At 42.5% G+C, this 19,211-nt stretch overlaps 1 protein-coding gene and 1 long non-coding RNA gene across 3 annotated transcripts; one reads left to right on the forward strand and one right to left on the reverse strand.

The window, feature by feature from the left end:
• Positions 1–667: 667 nt before the first annotated feature.
• On the reverse strand, positions 668–10,071 carry LOC135412162 (WD repeat and coiled-coil-containing protein). 2 transcript variants are annotated; one of them, XM_064650644.1, is made up of 5 exons: positions 9,887–10,071; positions 9,449–9,567; positions 5,792–7,661; positions 3,078–3,195; positions 668–1,280 (listed from the first exon to the last, which is right to left on the reverse strand). In XM_064650644.1, exons 3-5 carry the CDS (start codon positions 7,640–7,642, stop codon positions 1,015–1,017), a joined length of 2,235 nt encoding a protein of 744 aa, XP_064506714.1. In that variant the 5' UTR covers positions 7,643–7,661; positions 9,449–9,567; positions 9,887–10,071; the 3' UTR covers positions 668–1,014. The 2 variants fall into 2 exon arrangements, with proteins under 2 accessions (XP_064506714.1, XP_064506715.1); XM_064650645.1 differs by lacking the exon at positions 9,887–10,071 and having other exon boundaries at positions 9,449–9,724.
• Positions 10,072–10,465: 394 nt separating this feature from the next.
• LOC135412164 (uncharacterized) lies at positions 10,466–18,287 on the forward strand. The gene is made up of 2 exons (XR_010429518.1): positions 10,466–11,591; positions 13,432–18,287. It is a non-coding gene; the product is annotated as an uncharacterized LOC135412164 (long non-coding RNA).
• The last annotated feature ends 924 nt before the right edge of the window (positions 18,288–19,211 follow it).

The following is a 19,211-nucleotide window of genomic DNA, read 5'->3' on the forward strand; positions in this document are numbered from 1 at the left end:
CTGCAGCTTTTGCTAGTGTTGTAACTTTCATATCATATTTTTGTGGGCAGATGATTTTTTTTTTTTGAGAGTGGCTAAATTTCCAAAAAGGTAATAAATAAAAAAAAAGGGATTATCTTAGTCCTGAGATAGCAGCTCCAATTCTTTAATCTAGTCACTTGATGCCCTCTCACATACTAAGTGCCACTGTGAAAGCCTGATAAACTGCTTAATGTTATCATGCTGTGATTTTATGGGGAGCAATCTTGGATTAGTCTTTTCTTCAGTGCTGCAATCCACGTTACATAAACTTGTGCTTACATAAACTTTTTCTAATTTCACCATTGCATTTTCTCTCTCTTCTCTCACTACAAAAGCCCATGGAACATGTTCTTCTGTCAGCTTTTAACTGGATGTCCTCACCACAAAAGACAAGACACATGACAGCCACTTCCCCAAACCCACAGAGAGACAGAAGCACAGGGTGTGAAGGGCAGGCGCAGGAAGGGAAAAGGTTCTTGCTTCTGCACACTATGGATAATCCATATGAACCTACTTTGTCCCAAACTCCATGAACCTAAACTGGTGCTTACACCAGTGCAAACCCACTTCTGCAGGCACTGTTCCTAAGTAACATCAGTGTAATATTTCAGGCTTTGGTAGAAGGGAGGAAATGGGGGACAATGCAGCATTTTCAAGGATTTCTTTATTATCCAAGTTTACTATTGTCTAAAAACACCAATGTATTAAAGACCAAGATGGAAAGTTGAGCTCAGAAATTTGTAAGAACGATTTTCAACCGCTGGTACAAAGAGCTGCTCTGTACTGCAAGAGGCATAGTTAAAAAACACTACTCAGTATAAAAAAAAAAGTGAATGTTTCCAAGGATCAAATAAATAATTTACAATGTAAAAAAAAAAAAATTATAGAAATCCAACAGAGATGTGAGACTGCTGTTGAGAACCCACAGTCCTACACAGTAAATGTAAAAGCCCCCCCATCATCAGACAGGCGTCGCAAAATCACTGCCAAAAACTACACTTTATTGCCCGGCTGTTCCGAGGGGCTGCCGCTGTCCAAGGTCTTGGAAGAGCAGTCCCTGAGGACTTCCAAAGTGATATCCAGGCTTTCAGAAGAAGCGGATCTGCACCCTTGTGTGGAGCTGATGATGTCCAAAGTTTTGGAAGAACGGGCACTGTAGCCTTTTGCACTGGCATCTCTTATGACGATCTCCTGCGCGGATGTGAACGTCAACGGGACAAAGCCCTCGCTGTCTGCCGTGAGAACGATCCAAGAGGAACCTGTGAGCACACGTAAACATCTGCTGATGATTTTTTGTGTAATTAGGTAACTTTAAGGTATAAAACCTATTTCTTCTAGAATTAAATGCTGCTGTATATTTACAGCTTTTCTAGCAAAAAAAAAAAAAAAAGAAAGTAAGTATGGGAAGACACAGGTTGTATAATATCCAAAATAAAGGACACTTTGCAAATATGACAAATTTTGCCACGAGGAGATGAGAAAATAATAAATGCATGCTTCAAATGAGGAAGAGGAATAAAATTCTGAACAGAATTCATAAGCATACACACTTGTTTGTAAATAGGTATTGATAAACTACTTCACAGTGCTAAAGTGGTGTAGATACTGTAAAAAGTAGCGATTTAGTAAATTAAATTACAAATTAATGTAATAAAGACAATGCAGAAACCTCTTTTATTAATGTAACTTCAATATACTTAATTCCAATAAATACAAGGAAGAATACTGTGCAAATCCCATGTCTCTAGTCCCTTTGCTATTTGACTTCATCACTAGCATTTTTTTTTACAATTTGAAATAATTTACTGAATCTGAAACACTGACTTCTATCAATACATATAAACCAGAAAATGTTCATACTTGCATCCATTAAGCTGATGAAGCAAGAAAACAGAGCTCATGGGGGGAGGTGAGGGAATTCAGAGAAACATTTCCAGTTGTTTGTAAATTTAAATTACATAACTTCACGTCACAAGTAAGGTCACAAGAAGATTGCAGCTTAAAAGCCCACAACACTTTAATCTTTTGGCTTAATATCTCATTTGGACCAAACTTGAAAATACCATTCCTACTTTGCCCATTTATATTTCAAATAAACATATTCCAGCAACTAATTAAAGAGAAACAGAATTTGCACAAAGGTAAGAACAACAGCCTTAGGCTTTGGGATGGTTGCCCAATGGTCTGCAAGGAGGCAGACAGCAGACATGGTGGGGACAAAAGCTGGAATATAGTACAGGGAACACCTGGAGTAGTGGGAGATCATATCCCAAAAGTGTGTTTTCTACTTTTGCCATAAGTAAGGCACTCCAGATTGACACGTACCCAGACACATGGGATGGGCATGGCATGAACTGGTAACAGCAGAGAGGACAACAGCAGTAAGACAGGCAGTTTTCCTCACTGCAAAAACTGATGTGAAATGCACTGCTAGAGTGTACAGAACTACTTCTTTGTTTATAAAAACTATAAGATTTCTTAAAGGAGACCAGATGCTGGAGCTACAGATTAAAATATAGAAAACTGTATTCCCCAAACCACCAGACAACCCTCATCTCCTTGTTACTTAGGCTTCTCTCTTCAGAACAGCTGAAAACATAAATAAAACAGTACTGACAGTAACTTCCCTGTGTAACCAGTTACTTAGTAAGGAGGTATCAATACATAAAAGTTTGCACTTTTTTTTTTATAATGTAAAGCTTCTTCTCAGTAAAAAGCCCAGAGAAGAAATTTTAAGTTCTAAAACAAATGAGCAAACTTTTATTAATAATCTTCCATTACTTATTCCTTGGGGTTTTCCCCAGATGGAATACCCATATTGCTATTACTGAGTGTCACACAGAATCACAGAATCATGGAATAGTTTGGGTTGGAAGGGACCTTAAAGACCATCCAGTTCCAAACCCCCTGCCATGGGCAGGGACAACTTCCACTAGACCAGCTTGCTCCAAGTCCCATCCAACCTGGCCTCGGACACTTCTAGGGATGTGGCATCCACAGCTTCTCTGGGCAAGATGTGTTTAAAGTGTTTGTATTCCTGGATAATCACAACATACCATGCTGCATTTCCACAAGAGAGAGGTTGAATATCTGCTGGACGATGTTTAGGCAGAGTTTACCACCACAGAGAAGAACGGCCCGACTTTCATCTGAATCACTTCTGGAAAGCTGCTTCTGTAAATGCAAGAAAGAGTCCTCAGATGCTGTGACGTATATTTAAGCATAGATGTCAAAATAGCACTGATCAAAGCAGGATCAGACATGCCTTCAGCGACATCATTTACAGAAACTCAAACACTACATTCATTCAGACCCATTTGCAAGATTTATCCCTTAAAGTCTCAGCTCTCAAACAGCAGGTCTGTGAGTGACAGCAGCAAGGACCTGTGCTCATTCAGCACGTGTCAGAACACCAGGAGAGGAAATCATGCACTGCTGCTGAGGAAACCATGAGCTTCATCCGCAGCACAATCCTCACACTTATCCTTCCATCTGTGAGGGATATTTCCCCAGGGAGCTTGTAAAGCTGCAGGTTTTCTATCCTCCTCTGTCCCTGATCCACAACTTAAGAAGATGAGAGAGCTCCTGCTCATGAATGTTGGGGCAAATGACAGACTCACAAGTCAGAAGAGCTTGTTTGTCTCACCTCTGACCATTGCTGCCCCAAGGCTTAAATACAAAAGTATGTCCAAGGAATATGCCCAGTGGGGCAAAGTATTTTTTAAATCTGCTAAAGCTCAGTTTTTACCAATATTACAGTGTCCTTGTGTAGGATAACATTCACAAAACCACATCACTTTGCAGGGAAGCCTTGATAACATCTCTGGATAATGACAAAAACATAATCAAGCAAATTCTGACTTCTTTTCCATGCTGTGGATGGATCCATGCACCCACAAGGAGAGTGTATAGCAGAGGGGAGGGTGTAGATCACAGAATCACATAATGTCCTGAGCTGGAAGGGACCCACAAGAATCATTGAGTCCAACTCCTGGCCCTGCACAGGACCATCCCAAGAGTCACACCATGTCCTGAGAGTGTTGTCCAAACTCTTCTTGAACTCTGCCAGGCTTGGTGCTGTGACCACTTACCTGGGGAGCCTGTTCCAGTGCTCAACCACCTTCTAGGTAAAGAACCTTTCCCTAATATTCAACCTCAGCCTCCCCTCTCACACCTTCAATGCTCTTGCGCTGAAGATTCTCACATGCTCTTTGCTTTCTGCACTGCTAAACCCTGCCCTGTCAAAACCCGGCTTATTTGGGACATTTTGGGTTTCCTCAATGTTTTGTAAAATACAGCTAATCACCTGGACAGCAGAGAAACCATCAGGGCTCAGCACATGAGGTGAGGATCCCTGTTTGCCTGTTAATGATTTCTGAATCAAAAATACTCTGGCTGAAGTTAAAACTCAGCATTTTCTGCCAGACTTTCCAATGTCACTTGTAATTCAAAAGTCAAATGCTTTTCTTGCCACAAATCATCAGTGAGCAAAGTACGTAGGTGAAACTGAGGCACTACTTTAATTTGTGAATCTACAAGCGAGTGCAGCTAATCCAGCTCTTGGAATCACAGAATGCTTTGTGTTGGAAGGGACCTTAAAGATCATCCAGTTCCAACCCCCTGTCAGAGGGAGGGACACCTTCCACTAGACCAAGTTGCTTAGAGCCCCATCCAGCCTGGTCTTGAACACCAGGACAAGGTGATACTTAGAACTCAGTTTCAAACCACATGGAAAAAGAGAACAGAGTTCCAAAATTTAACAAAGATTTGTGCTAGCTCAAATTAAAGCAGGTTTCTAAAAAACACCTCAGACCTGCAGAGGGAAATGTTCACTTTTCAGAGTAACACCCCAAACATAAATAATGTTTGAGCTAGAAAAATAAGTTGTTATAGTTATTAAATGTTTACAATGGAAAAAAGTGAAGAGAGCGAGGGAATATGATCTAGGACCTAAGAGTTCAATGCTACAAAAGCTGATATTAATTTTTTGCAATAATAAAGCTGAAAAACAAGAGCTTATTGAAAGGAAAATGGCAGTTTAGATGACTTTGAATATTGACTAAGGTTTATTTATCTGAATTCTAGAGGAGACCTACTAGATTTGTGCCAGGTTTTGATAATCAGGTAACTTACCCTTTCTAGCATGAGATTTGCAAGAGCAAATCTTTCAGCCAAGGAAAGTGTTTTTCACATGGAATTTCATTTTAAATCCATTTTTAAGCTATGTTAATGGAATTATCTATTGTGTCCCTAAGGGTCTCTTTTCTCCTCAGATGCTAATTAGCAACCTTTCTGTTTCAGAGCCAAAGCAATTTGCTTTTGTTTCAGTCTCCATTATTTTAGTTGTCCTCATAGGAGAGTGGGAGATGGATACCAATTCCCACGTGTGGAAATCTTCACTTGTCTAGATTTCTGAACATAAAGCTTTAGAAATTGCCTAGGAAAAACATTCCCTTCCCAGAACTCCATATAGGGCTTTAATTCCACAACTGAGCTGCCACACGTGGGTTCTGTGGAGTTTGAGCAGCCTCTGTGCAGAGGGAGCAGGTATGAGCTGAGGGGCTCAGCCCAGCACAAGGGAGCTGCACATTCCCAGATATTCCATTGCTTTAAAAACACTGGAAGCCTGCTGAGTAATGGGACTTGTAACAGTAGTCCCATCTGCAGGAAGAGAATGGAAATCTAATCCTATTGACCATTACTTGAGCATTACGAAGAACATACAGCCATAAACAGATTTCATCACTATGGCTTCCAATATTAAAATTACCTGGCAGGTGATGTTAACAAAAGAGGGTTCCTGAGAAGATGGATACACTGGAAGACTTCTCTTCCCAGATTTTAGCAGCTCAGTTAATTCACAGAGGTGCTGCTGCAATTCTGTGAAGTTACCAGACAGTTTTTCTACATTTCTCAAGAAGTAACTTGCCTCCTTTTCAGTGAACAGGTTATTCTTGTAAGAATTGGGTATTTTGGAAGCTGCCTCTGCCTGCCTTTTTGGAGACGTTGGCTTGTTTGATGCAGCAGACAGTGCCACGGTCCGATTGACTGGTTCAGCATCCAAAATCTCAACAGCTGGCGGTAAGTTCAGGGGAATCTTTTTGTCTTTGAAGTCGCTCACGTTCAACACAAGGTTTTGTTCGTAAGTAGGACTCTTGATTTCTTCAATGAGTTTCCTTCGGCTCGTAGGGGACTGCAGGGCAGAGCGATCCGGTATCAGGAGCCCACGGCTTAGGGGGTGAACGTCTCTAGAGGGATCACGAGGAATGTTGGAAAGGTTCAAACTGGAACTGCCATTAACTGATGGAAATGTTGAAGGAGCCATTTCAAATATCAGTTTCTTAATTATCAAACGGATCATGTATTTGTCTGACCTTGAAGAGGGAAGAAACGCAGGGTCACTGAATTTTTGGCTTCCAACCATTATCAGTAACAGTTTATTGGTCAAGAAGCACAAACCCTTTGGTTTCTCACTTTTCTCTAGTTGAATTTGCTGAATATTGGGTAAATTGGATGAAGTCAGTGAATAGACTAAAATAACATTACAAGTATTGGAGGCAACTGATACAGTTTGAGTTTTGGGGTCAAAAGCCATTATGTCAGGAACCAGAATGCCCGGGATGCTCGCTTTTTTGGTAGAGGTAACCTTTCTTTCAAAAGTCACCAGGATGAGGTGTGAAGAATCTTGGCCACTTCCCGTCAGGTAGTCCTTGGGCCTCAGGTGAAGGAGAGGGCTGGAATCAGCACCCTGCTTGCTAGAAAGTATGTGAGTGAGATCCACAGGAGATGTCACTACAGACAAGGACTTCTCAGAGTCCAGCGACTTCTTCCCCCCATCCATGGAATACTCCTCCTCTCCACACAAGCTGGACTGAGAGGGGAAGGACTCGTTTTCAACACTTGATGGAACTTCAAATGCAACACCAGCATTTAAGCCACAGATCTTGTCTAGAGGGAGCTCAGTGGCAACAGCGACTTGGAAATTCTGCGTCGCCTCCACGGCACAGATGTAGCCTCCCACGTCAAAGATTGGGCAGAAAGAACAAGCACTCAGTGTTTTCTGAGCATCATCCCAAATGTAGGAGTGAAGGGCACTGCCCACCCCCACGACCAGGCGGTTGCCTTCCTTGGTCCAACAGGCACAGTGGATGAGGCCGCTGCCTTTGATCTCCGCGCTAATTCTGGAGTTGTTGAGGTGGACAGAGGGTAAGACGGAGGCGTCCCGGGTGGTCAGCACGGCCAAGACCTCCTTGCTGGGGTGCCACACACAGCCCTGGGGCAGCACGGGGTACGGCTCGCTGATGTCGCAGATCTGAGACACCAGGAGGTTGCTCCTGTCGGCGCCGTTGAAGCAGAGTTGCCAAATGGTGATGTGCTTCTTGTGCTGCACCGTGAGCAGGGCCGGGGCCTCGGGGGGACATGGGCCCCAGTACAGCCCGTGGACGTGCTCAAACTGACCAAAAACGCTCGAGTCACCAAACTTGGGCTCTCCGTTTTGAAGGTGTAATGCAGTCAAGATCACCTGCTTCCCATCTGTCCAGGCAAGCCCGTGCACAGGGTGGATTGCTTGGCATAAGGCATTGAGGCCGGTTCGCAGAAGCTTTGCCTTTCCCAGCTCCATGATTTTTAAAGTGAGACATCTAAAAAAAATGAGAATGAGAAATAAACTATTGTAGAGGATAGAGGACAATATCTGTATGATTACTTAGCTTCTGACCCTGCCAACGCTGGACTCGTCCTTCCAGTGAGGTCAATGTACATATAATGTTCATCAATGCTTAGTTACCAAACCCTAGAATTTTTAGTTTACGATGTTTCCACAGTGAAATGCAATTTTAAGAGAAAGAAACTTTGCTGTTTGCATAGGCTTACCATCAGATTTCTGCTGCATTTTCATCGCAACACCAGCCCTTTCATTCTAATCAGCAATTTGCTGTTCTCAGAATATTTTCTGATTTACTTCAGTATTAACAATTCTCAAAACATCACCTCTCGCTCTCAACTTCATGGACCATTTGTGATGAGATGAAGTAATCCCTTACAGGTATAACCAAGCATTAATGTATTATCTACAAATCTGATCCTGTCTTAAGTGTGTGAGAACGAGGAATTTGCATGTTTATTCCAAAAAGCTCTCTAAAAATGCAAATGCAGTTTTGAAGAAAGTTGGGATCAAAGCAGATTTTTCTGAAGAAATGAATGTGAAAAGAATTTAAAAGAAGCCATACACAAGGCACCAAGACTTTGGAAAAGTTTGGGATTTTACATGTATTTCTATGAGCTGTGAGCTCATAGAGCACAGCTGAGCACACTCTGAGTATAAAAGCCAATTCAAAGGAATCGATGGTTTCCTCATTTAAGGTTCTCCATAGGATTTGGCACAGCTGCAAAGCCATGGCACAGAATGAGTTGCAGCTCTAGTGGGAAACATGAAAAGCAAGAAGTGTTTGAGCAAGTCAAACTTTCAAACGGGGCAGGTCTACCCCAATGTGCAGTGCCTGGCACCACTTGGTATTTTAATTAACTATTGGTGGATGATCCTACACTTGGAGGAAGAGGATTGCAAGAGTGGATTTCAAAGACTAAAACTGCATAGAAAGTTACATTATGTTGATCAAGATAACTTCTTCTCAGACTAATAACAAGTGCAAAATAATATACTTATCAAAACGAAAAAACCCCACCAACTTGGATACCTCATCAGGAATAATCCCCTAAGTAGATGTATAGCAAAAAAGGATCTGGTGATCACAAATTTAATATTTCAGTAATGTGAGAAATTTGCCAAATAAAACAGTGTCATTCTGGAATGTTTTTAAGAGGGATGCCATACACTAGGCAGATAATTACCCCACTTCCACACTGCTAACAGCATCTCCAATGGAGTACTGCACATATTTCTGAGTCCAAGGATGATGGAAATGCCTAACAGAGCTCAGGGACCAGACAGACACAGGAAGTAAGTGAGTAAAGACTGTTAGTGGAAACTTGAGAACACCCACCAGCCTGCTGACAGGAGAACATGGATCCATTGCACTCCAGGTATACTCTCAATAGTGCAAAATAATAATCAGCTTAGTTTCAATAAAGATTTAGGTCAGCTATTAAGGAAAAATTGTGACTATAAGCAATAGCTAAGCAGGTTACCTTGGGGAGTGGGGGGAAGGCAATCCATGAATTTCATAATCTGTAAGAGCCAATTAAGGAAATGCCTGTCAGGGATAAGTTTAAGTACACTGGATCCCACCTCACGGTGGGAAAGCACTACTGGATATATTTCCAACTCAACTTCTCCACCATCCACCTGGCTTCTCCTCTACACTCCAGCATAACCAACCCCAATCCCATCAAGCAGCCGCCACGTGCAGGAAAATTAACGCTGGGTGTTGGCTGTGCTCAGGACCCACCGCTGCTGGGCAACACTTACTGATGGCAGGGAGACACGAGATAAGGCGCCTCACAGGACACGCCAAGATGCTAAAGCCTCCTGGGCCATCTGGAGAGGTCCTTGTGACACAAGAGATGTTTCCCACTATCCTGGCAGACCTGGAAGAGCAAAAAGAGCATTGGAGATCCGCTGGCCATTGCCCTCCAGTGCCTCGTGTCCAAACCCCCAACGCCTCCTGCAGCGCCCGGCCCGGGCCCAGCTCCCCGGGCAGGTGCCACACCACAGGCCGGGAGCTCCGCGAAACACGGAGCCCGCCCCAGCCCCTCGGGGCAGAGAAGCCGCTGCGAGGACCCCGCAGCCCGGGGCGGCCGCGGCTCCGGGAGCGCCCAAACCCGCCCGCCCGCGTCCCCGCTCCCCGCGCGGGCCCGCCCGCACCGGTATTCCCCGCCTCTCCGCCGCGGCCGCAGCCTCGCTCACCTGCCCTGCCCGCGGCCCGGCCCGCTCCGCTGAGGCGGCACCGGGACCGTGTAGCCCCAGCAGCGCTGGGCTGTGGCGGGCACCGCCTTCCCGCACGGCCCGGGCCCGCCTCCCCTCCCGCACGGCCCCTCACAGCGCAGCACCGCCCGTCCGCTGGGGGCGCCCGCGCCACCCCGCCTGGACGCTCCGCAGCGGCCGCGCTCTGTGACCCATGGGCGGTGCTGACGGGGGGGGCGCCCCGCGCCGCTCCGCCCTGCCCGGCTACCCTCGGCAGCCCCTGAGTGGCGGTGAGGACGTCACGGGTTTTGACGGAATGTTAGAAGAGACTCCTCAGGATCATCGAGTTCAGCTCTTGCCCCTGCGCAGGACCATCCCAAGAGTCACACCGTGTGCCTGAGAGCTTTGTCCAAACGCTTCTTGAATTCTGTAAGGCTTGGTGCTGTGACCAGTGCCCTGGGGAGTCTGTTCCAGTGCCCAACCGCGGAACTTTTTTTCTAATATCTAGCCAAAACGTCCTCGGGCTCACCTTCAACAGACCAAGTGCCCTCAGACGCTCCTCATGAGGCTTCTCCTCTCCACCATCTCCACGACCCTCCTTTGGACGCTTTCTAGTAGCTTAATGTTGTTTTTATACTGTGGCGCCCAAAACTGCACGCAATATTCAACGTGAGGCTGCCCCTGTGCAGAGCAGAGCGGGACCATCCCCTCCCTCTCCTGGCTGGCCATACTTTGCCTGAGGCACCCCGGGACACGGTTGGCATCAGGCAAAGCATCACCAGCGGATCGAGGGAGGTGGTTGTCTCACTGTCATCACCTCCATCGCTCCGGAGGGTCACCCACTGTGTGACACCTCCAAGCCACCACCCCCAGCCTGCCTGCCTGCGTGTGGCTCTCAGAGAGGCCTCAGAAGGGATCACAGGAGATGCTGCAGCAGGAGGACATGGGGTTCCTGGTGTGGCGTGTGACCCCACAATATGAGGGGACCACACTGAAGTGAAGAAAGCATATAAATGTAATGCAGAACAACTCCAATACAGCTTACCTGGACCCAATCTATTGCATCAAGCACAACTCTTTAAAAGTCTCCAAGGCCTTTTAAAAGTTAATTATACTGCAACACCGTGCCGCTTTGCCACTCCTCAGCCCTGCAGAGCAGTGTGATCATCATACAGTTTTTGAAACCCACACTTTTTATAGGATATTGAAATACTGGAAAAGGTGCCTTAAAAAACTGCCAGAGGTGTTGAAAAAAATGCTTAAAATAGTTGCAAGGTCAAATATGTAAGTAGCTCAAACTTAGCAAAAGAAGAACACTAGGTGGTGACTTGGCCATATCACATGAGTGCTTTTACAGAGAGGGAAGAAGAACATGAAAAAGCTCTTAAAGGTAGTGAAGGAAGGTTTAACAAGAGCAATGGAGGGATTCAAATACATAAGACTCAGCTGTGAGTCCTACTGACCACTGGAACAAACTACCAACAGAGCAACTTCATGCTGAAATTTGGTGACTTTCAGGCATATACCATTTAAATGCAGATTTTGCCTCAGTCACAGAAAAATTTCGGAGCTCAATAAATAGATTTTCGATATCTATGTATCTGTGGGATACAAGGTAAAATTTCATGTACTGCCTCTAACCAAAAAAGCTCAACATAATTTGACTGTTTCATACCTGAAAGGGCACCTACAAGATGCTGAAAGACAGGTTGGTGTGTTTGAGAAGGTTTTAAGGAGCAAAAATTTACTTGTTCTTATACTGCTTATAGTGGCAAAGGTTTATGGAAAAGAAATCCCTGCTATTCAAACTGAAAGTTAGTTTCCATGTTGCTTTGGAAACTTGTTCAGAAAAAAAAATGGTCATGGGATAGAGGCAGGGATGGCTGGAGGTGGAGAATAGGATTTGCTTAAACTGTTGTATTTTTGAGGCATTATGCCAGCTTCAGGCATTTGATGCTCTGAGTTGCAGTAAATAAATAAATAAATCAAGATTTGAGATAATGAATAGATTTCCAAGGTTATGTTTTTTAGTTTAGAAAGATAAGCAGTGGACCCAAATGCCAGATTCTCTGTGGTTTATAATCAGTTTATAATCAGGTTACTGATTATAGTTTTAATCTCACCACAATCACGTTGAACAGTAATGATTTTACATTTTTCTGTTTTCATAGAAACTTAAATTGACCATCCATATTAATAGATAGAAATAAACATTTCAAATTTGTTTTAGAAAGCAGAGACCACAGTTAAATGCCTCAAAGACATTTTTCACACTAAATGTTTATTGTTTCCTATGCCTATAATTATACAATTAAGTATTTTTAAATACCTATTTTCATCATGTAAATTCTCTTATATGCATAAATGCTGAGTTCTACAAATGAAATGAAAATATCACAAAACCCCATAGTTAATTGAAAATCTGTAAAATAATATTTTCATTGAAATGGAATGGACTCCTTAAACACCTCCAGGGATGGTGACTCCACCACCTCACTGGGCAGCCCATCCATACCTCTAATCACCTTTTCTGTGAAGAAATTTCCTCCTAATGTTCGACTTAAACCTCCTGTGCCATAGACTAAGACTATTTCCTCTCATCCTGTCACTCGTTGGAGAAGAGCCTGACCCCCACCTGGCTACAACCTTCATTCAGGGAGCAGTAGAGAGTGATAAGGTCCCCCCTGAGCCTCCTCTTCTCCAGGCTGAACACTTACACCTTCCTCAGCTGCTCCTCATCAGACTTTTGCTCCAGACCCTTCCCCATCTCTGTTGCCCTTCTCTGGATTTGCTCCAGCACCTCAATGTCCTTCCTGAATTGAGGGGCCCCAAACCAGACACAGGAGTCAAGGTGTGGCCTCACCGGTGCCAGGTACAGGGGAAGATTTAATGCATTATCCACTGCCTTGGGTAATGGCACAGGGTAAACAAGGGCATCAGAAGGGCAAATAAAAAAAACAGCTGCAAATAATGTAAATGGTTTTTAAAAACCTGTTAAAACAAAGCAGATGAGGCTGCACCATGTCCTGACCATGGCACAGTCTCCTGCCATGTACTAAACTGCATTTTAACTCTTGCCTGTCCCATTCATCCACCCCAGCCAAGCGCTCCTGACTGCCCCTCACCCCCCACTCACCATGGACGGACCCTCTATCCCTGCATCTCATCCTTCATCCCTGCATCTCATCCTGCCTGCCTGCCCTCATCTCCTGGTTCCCACTCTGCCACCTACCTCAGAGCCACCCTGACCAGCAGGACAGGCCCTCCTGTGCCCACAGCGCCTGTCCCAACCTGTCCCAGCACTCAACCTCCCAGAGTGCCAGGACGGCGTGTGGGTAGTTATTATTACACCTCAGTGTTTATTTCTATGCCCACAGTGTGTGTCTTATTTGCGTAACCACAGCCCGGTTATTTTGCCTTGTAGAACACCATGGAAATGGCTGTAGGCTGCTTGGCCAGCAGCCACAAGCCACGGCTAGTCACAGTGGTTATTCCTCAGCAGCTGCCCTGCAAATAAACATCTCTTGTTTTCTTTCTTTCTTTTCCAGACTTTTCAAGCTGTTCACTGCTGATACATATAATGTGTCTGTGACTTCGGGGATTTTAATGACGCAGCACCCCTCAGGAGATGTATGTAAGGTAGAAAGTGAGGCAATGAAATTATGCCAGAAAAAGTGTTTAAAAGACTAAAATTACAGAATTTTTTTCCTATGATCATGCTCATTTAAAGCACACATTTTGGCTTTTAAAAACATGTGATTGCATTGAGTCAGGCTTATCCTTAAACATTGAGCAGGCTCACAAATCTGTTCTCAGGCCCTGCATGGAGAGCAGAGTTGCCTTCTCATAACTTAATTTGTTGTATCATTTGGGTGTCTGCTTTTCAAATTAGTTGAAATACAGCATTAATAAGAATATAGGAGAGTCTGAGATAGAAGAGTTATGAGTATCTGTTAGAGGGAGGGAATGGCAGGGAAGGAAGGTGAAATGGATGTGATGGGCAGAGGTTGTAGAATTATTATTTATGCATTCTGTAGATTTTTTTCTTTGCTTTTACTGAATATGTACACATTCAAAGAACATAATGTTACAAGGGAAAAGAATAATTTGAAGGTACTTCCCCTTAACTTCACAAGCATCATTTAAATATATATATATATTTAATCCAGTCTATGGACACTACTGAATGAACAAATTGATCTCATAATCGTATTTCTTAATGGGAAAACCTAATGAGGCACTTCCATGTAATTTAGACCTCTAAAATATGATGTGGTAAAGCCTAAGATCGGTAGCTAAAAGATGCAGATGTTTTATGTGCTTTTTATTATTAGATTAAAATGTTTCTTCTTCATTAGTAGTGAAGATAATATAAGATGAGCAGTTTTGCAGAAAATTGCCTACTCCTGAGTCAATATCATGGTGTTAGAAAAAGGCAGACAGTGCTGGGGGGTGTGTGAACCAGATCCTTGTGTGCGAGACACGCTGAGAATCGTGTCTGCTCGGCTTGGCTGGGTACAGCCAGACGGGGTCACAGCGTTTCCACAACGTAGGCAAAACTGAATCTTGTGCTCTATAGCACAAGGCCTGGCAGAGGACTGATTCCTTGTGTCTCCAGGCTTTGAGGCATAGAGTGGATCAGTGCAAACTCTGAGGATTAGAACAGTGACAAAGTGAGTGGGAATTACTGCTTTTCTCTGCAGCTGTAAGTACCACACCTCTCCAAAGCAGCTTCCGCTCCACTCCAAGTCTCCTCAAGCCTGCCCTAGCAGGTCCAACACTTTGGTGGTTGTTGTAGAGACAAAGGAGATCCAGGATGTTGTTTATATTAGTTTTCAAACAGCTGATTGTTTCCTACACCAGGAAGAAGGCATGTGCAATGTAGCAAACTCATACAGGAATTTGTCACCCCCTGCAGTTGTTCATGCTGTCACAGCCTACTTTTTCTGTGTGTAAAAACCTACACCAGTGCTTTTCTGTGTCTGAAACAGGCCGTCAGCTAAATTCTACTCACTCTGCTGCAGTTTAGGGGAGACAATGAATTCTAGAATTGGGCAGAGAAACGAGGTCCAGGGTGAGTGTCTGTGAGAGAAACTGGAGAGTGGTATTGCTAAGAGGAAAGGAGACCTAATGGATAGAACAGTTTTCAAGTATTTAACAGACAACTGCCCAAAACAAGGATATAAAATGTGAATAGTCAAAATATTTGATCTGAGACAGGAAAACAGACCTTCCAGAGCACTGGCATAAAACTCTGTGTCAACCTGATGTACTTGCAGTGCTGTGGAAGTGCTAGGAAGTAAAACCCAGTCTTCTGACTACTCACACTGTTTGTTGTATACCATAAATAACATGCAAACCCAGAATAGCATTCCGTACATTAAAAATGAGTTAGCCTTTCGAGAGCCTTTTCATTTTAAATTTTTTTGGGGTAAATCTGTTGTGCTGTAAATAAGGATTTTTGATATGACAGTGTTCCTCTGGAATAATCTTTCCAAGAACATTTCCAGGCATACATCTTAAGAAGAAATAATATCTTCTTTTAAATTACACATCCTTGTAACTGTGGTTAATCCACAGTTACACAAATCATATCATTACAGATATTTAAAAATATCTTGTCAAAGAGATTGTTCAGATCTTAATCTTTCTGGTAGGCACCTGGAGTCCCCTTTTGCTTGTGCCCCTGTATATAGACATCTTTTCTCCTTCTTCTCTGTAAATCTTGCTGTGAGAACCCTTTCTTGTGTCTGTAAACAGTTCAGTACTAGATACTTCCTTCTCTTACTGATGCATTTTCTATTTTCCTTTTATGTAACTAATCTGCAAAAGCACTGCTTTCATCTTTGCTGCTTAGGCTAATCCTGCATTTCTGGTACACTGTTTTCATGCTCCATTTTCTGTTGTGCTATTAACAGGTACAAGTGCTTTGAGATAACAGTGTATCAATGAAGATCAGTGTAGCAACATTTTGTGTTGATAACAATATAAATGATACCTAAATAAAATGTTAATGAGGAAAGGTAGACATGGAAATGGAGATGACAGCTGTGTACAAGTTACATGAGCATAAGAATATTTACAAACTGAGTGAAATCATGACTTGTTTGAAGTTCAGGGGAAATTTTGACAGTAATTTTCAATGGAGCCAGTACTCTGACTTTTCTTCTTTTTAGTCATTTGACTTATTTTTGGGTGAACTAAATTTCTGTGGGAAAGATAGCAAGGGAAACAATTAGCATCATGCTTACAAATCAAATAGTGTTATGCTCTCTAAGATAGGTAACATGTAACAAAGTGCAATGAGCCTTATTGTAAAATGCACTGAAGTGTTAAACTTAAAAAGAAATTTATTGATAATTACAGAGACACAGAATTCACAGACAGATAAAAGCTATGAGCTATGATAGCAATAGGCATGTTAGTAATTAATTGCTGTGACTTCGCTATGCTGGAACAACTGTGCAGCTGAGCTCTAAGTTCAATTGAGAAACTGATCCACTTTAAAAGTGTTTCGATAGGTATTTTTAGCTCATAAATGTTTGGGTCCATATATTTCCATCTGGTGGCTGCAGGATGAATGAACAGGGGGCCAATGGAGAATGAGGAGGCCTGTATTCCAGTATTTCTTTGGAAAACATCACCTCAGCATCCCCGAGCTAAATTCCCATAAGGGCATAAGAGCTTTTCTTACTTTTTGACTGCTGAACTTAGTACATTATCGTGAATTTTGTACTCATTTTTTAAAATAATGTTTGAGAACAGTATCTTTCTGTAATGCATTTTATATTTTTTATATTTAAGTATGTTTGATTTGAAGGAAGAGACTTGCCTCTGAAGTGAACTAAAGGTTTGCATTTGTCTGGAGTTTCAGTTGGTTTTTGTCTGTAGTGGTGTTTAGATGTTTAGGTGTGTGCTGTGTGCTTCCTTGGCTGTTAAGATACCATGGTGCCTGCTGACAAGTGAGATGGATCCTTGTCAAAGGACAGAGGTTGTCAAATATTGCAGGTCTGTGTAACACTGCAAATGTCACCTCGTGTGCGGGAAGTCCATCTGTGCCAGTCCTGAAGTTTGGCACCATGTGCCTCCAAACAGTTGATCTCACCTGGCTGTTCATGCACGTGTGTCAAATAATAGTGGAGGAAAGGGAAGCATAAGGGTCAAGGACAGTGCACTGAGCACTTTGGAGACCCGTATAAGAGGTACCCAAATGTCATTAGCTGGGAGCTAATGGCAGCTCTCTCCTTGTCCATTAGGTAATAGAACCAGCCAGAAGTACTGAACCTCAACAAAGCGAGTTTGCATTTAACAGAAAGATTGTGAAATTGCCCCAGTCTGTTGGAAAAACAAAGCCACAGCATTGACTAATTAGCATATATATAAACACATAAAATGACTATTAACATATAAACCACTAATACATAAGTTAATTTCAGTTGTATGTGACAATAGAAAATAAATTCATACTTTCATGTGTGAAATTTCATAATTCCCAGGATTTACCTTGCCTAACTCCACATGCTTGAATGTCAGGTCAGATGAGTCCAGGTCTAAAGAATGGGTTAGTGCAACCTGGTACTAAATGTTGGGGGTTTTTTTAAGAGTCAGTTAGATAAATGTCTGACAGGAGTTTCTTAATAATAATTGGCACTGTCCTGGGTTAGAGAGGTGGATTCTTCAGCTACATTTTGAATGGTAAAAATGGTCCAAGGCTTGTGGTTTTCTGTCAAGGCAGGAAAACCTGAAAGTAAAAATGGCTAAAAATAAGTTCATTGTCCAAGCTGAGAAAACATAGATGAAAATGAGAATCAGGGGAAAGGAAGTTAGGCTTGATTATACTGTTTATACTATTTCAGTGATTGAAAAGATATTAAGGGAAATTCACATGAGTATAGAAAATACTATTCTATAATAGTAGAGGAAAAAAGGGAAGAACTAGTTGAGGGTGGTGCAGGGCCTACTTTATACACTTTCTGCAGTGATCTCTCACTTTTTAGCTATTATAAAGAAGAACAAAATAATATTTCATTGTGCAAAGTCAGCATCATAGATTGGCCAGTAGAACATCAGATTACTTTGATTTTGTTGCATTTCATTTGTATATTGTTTTGTTATTGTTCTCACAAAACTGTTTTCAATATCAAAAAAGAAAAAACCTATGTGGAATATAAAACTTCTGTTGTTAGCATTTTCTCAGGAAGTGGGACAATACAAAAAAACCATGAAGAGAAAGCAGACTGCTGCATGCTTTGCAGGTAACTTATGGAAAATGTAAGGTAAGTTTTAATTTTACTTTGAATCAGATTGTACTTTTAAGTAAAGCTATAGCAACTCCTAAAAATATACTAAGATGCATATAAATGTGCTGGATAAAGATGCAGAGTCATTAAAATGGAAATTTAGACTTTGTGGTATGTTGTTTATTCCTCATGGGGAAATGTTTTGGAGGAGCTGGTACACCATTTAGACTTCTGAGCGCCACTGGTGTGGCATAATGACTGTAGTCATTCTGCTTCCACTTCTAATTTAAGCTCCCAGCCTTCCTAACTTTCCTCTGCTTTAATTACAGAAGACAGACTTCCCTGTCAGGTGACTCTGGACAGGAGCTTAGCCCCAGTAGCCTTGTTATTCTTCCAGAAGAGCCTGTCCTTTCTCCTGGTGAAATAAGGAGTTAAAAAAGGGGGTTAGTGCCTTCATGACATTTAGGTGATCTGAACAACTCCCCTTTTCCTAAATTGATTGATTTTGGCCCTATGAAATAGCACTTCTGGGGGATGGTGAATGCTTCTCAGTCTATGCTTTTCTCCTTTTCACAGCCTACTCTCTGCTCAACTCGTTTGGTACAAATTCCTTCCCTGTCTCCACATGCCTTTATCACTGTTTGTGCAAAAATCTTCTGTACAGCTTGTACTTAATAGAACAGTCCTCTTCTATCTCTCTTCTCTGCTGATTCTCCATCTGTTCTGCATCCAAACCAAAGCTGAAAATTTATCCTCTGCTTTGCAGGAATCTTTTCAACATTTCTTCCAGTGCTTGTATTGCTTTCAATTATAACTTTACAGCCCTGTGATATACACTGGATACAATAGTTCTGCACTGCACTGCTCTCCTGAGTCATTACCTGAAAACAAATATTTTGTTCAATTGTCCAATTTTAAGTGCATCTATATACTTTAAACACCTGTTTTAAAATATATGTACATAATAGCATGTTCATAAATGTGGGGGCAGTTCTATTCTTTAACATTTACAATTTTAAGGGATAAATAGTATTTTTTCATAAGCCTCCCTATAAAATTGTATCTAATAAAATGAACTAATAAAGTGT

This window comes from Pseudopipra pipra, chromosome 3, assembly GCF_036250125.1.
Source record: "Pseudopipra pipra isolate bDixPip1 chromosome 3, bDixPip1.hap1, whole genome shotgun sequence".
In the NCBI taxonomy this organism is placed as follows: domain Eukaryota; kingdom Metazoa; phylum Chordata; class Aves; order Passeriformes; family Pipridae; genus Pseudopipra; species Pseudopipra pipra.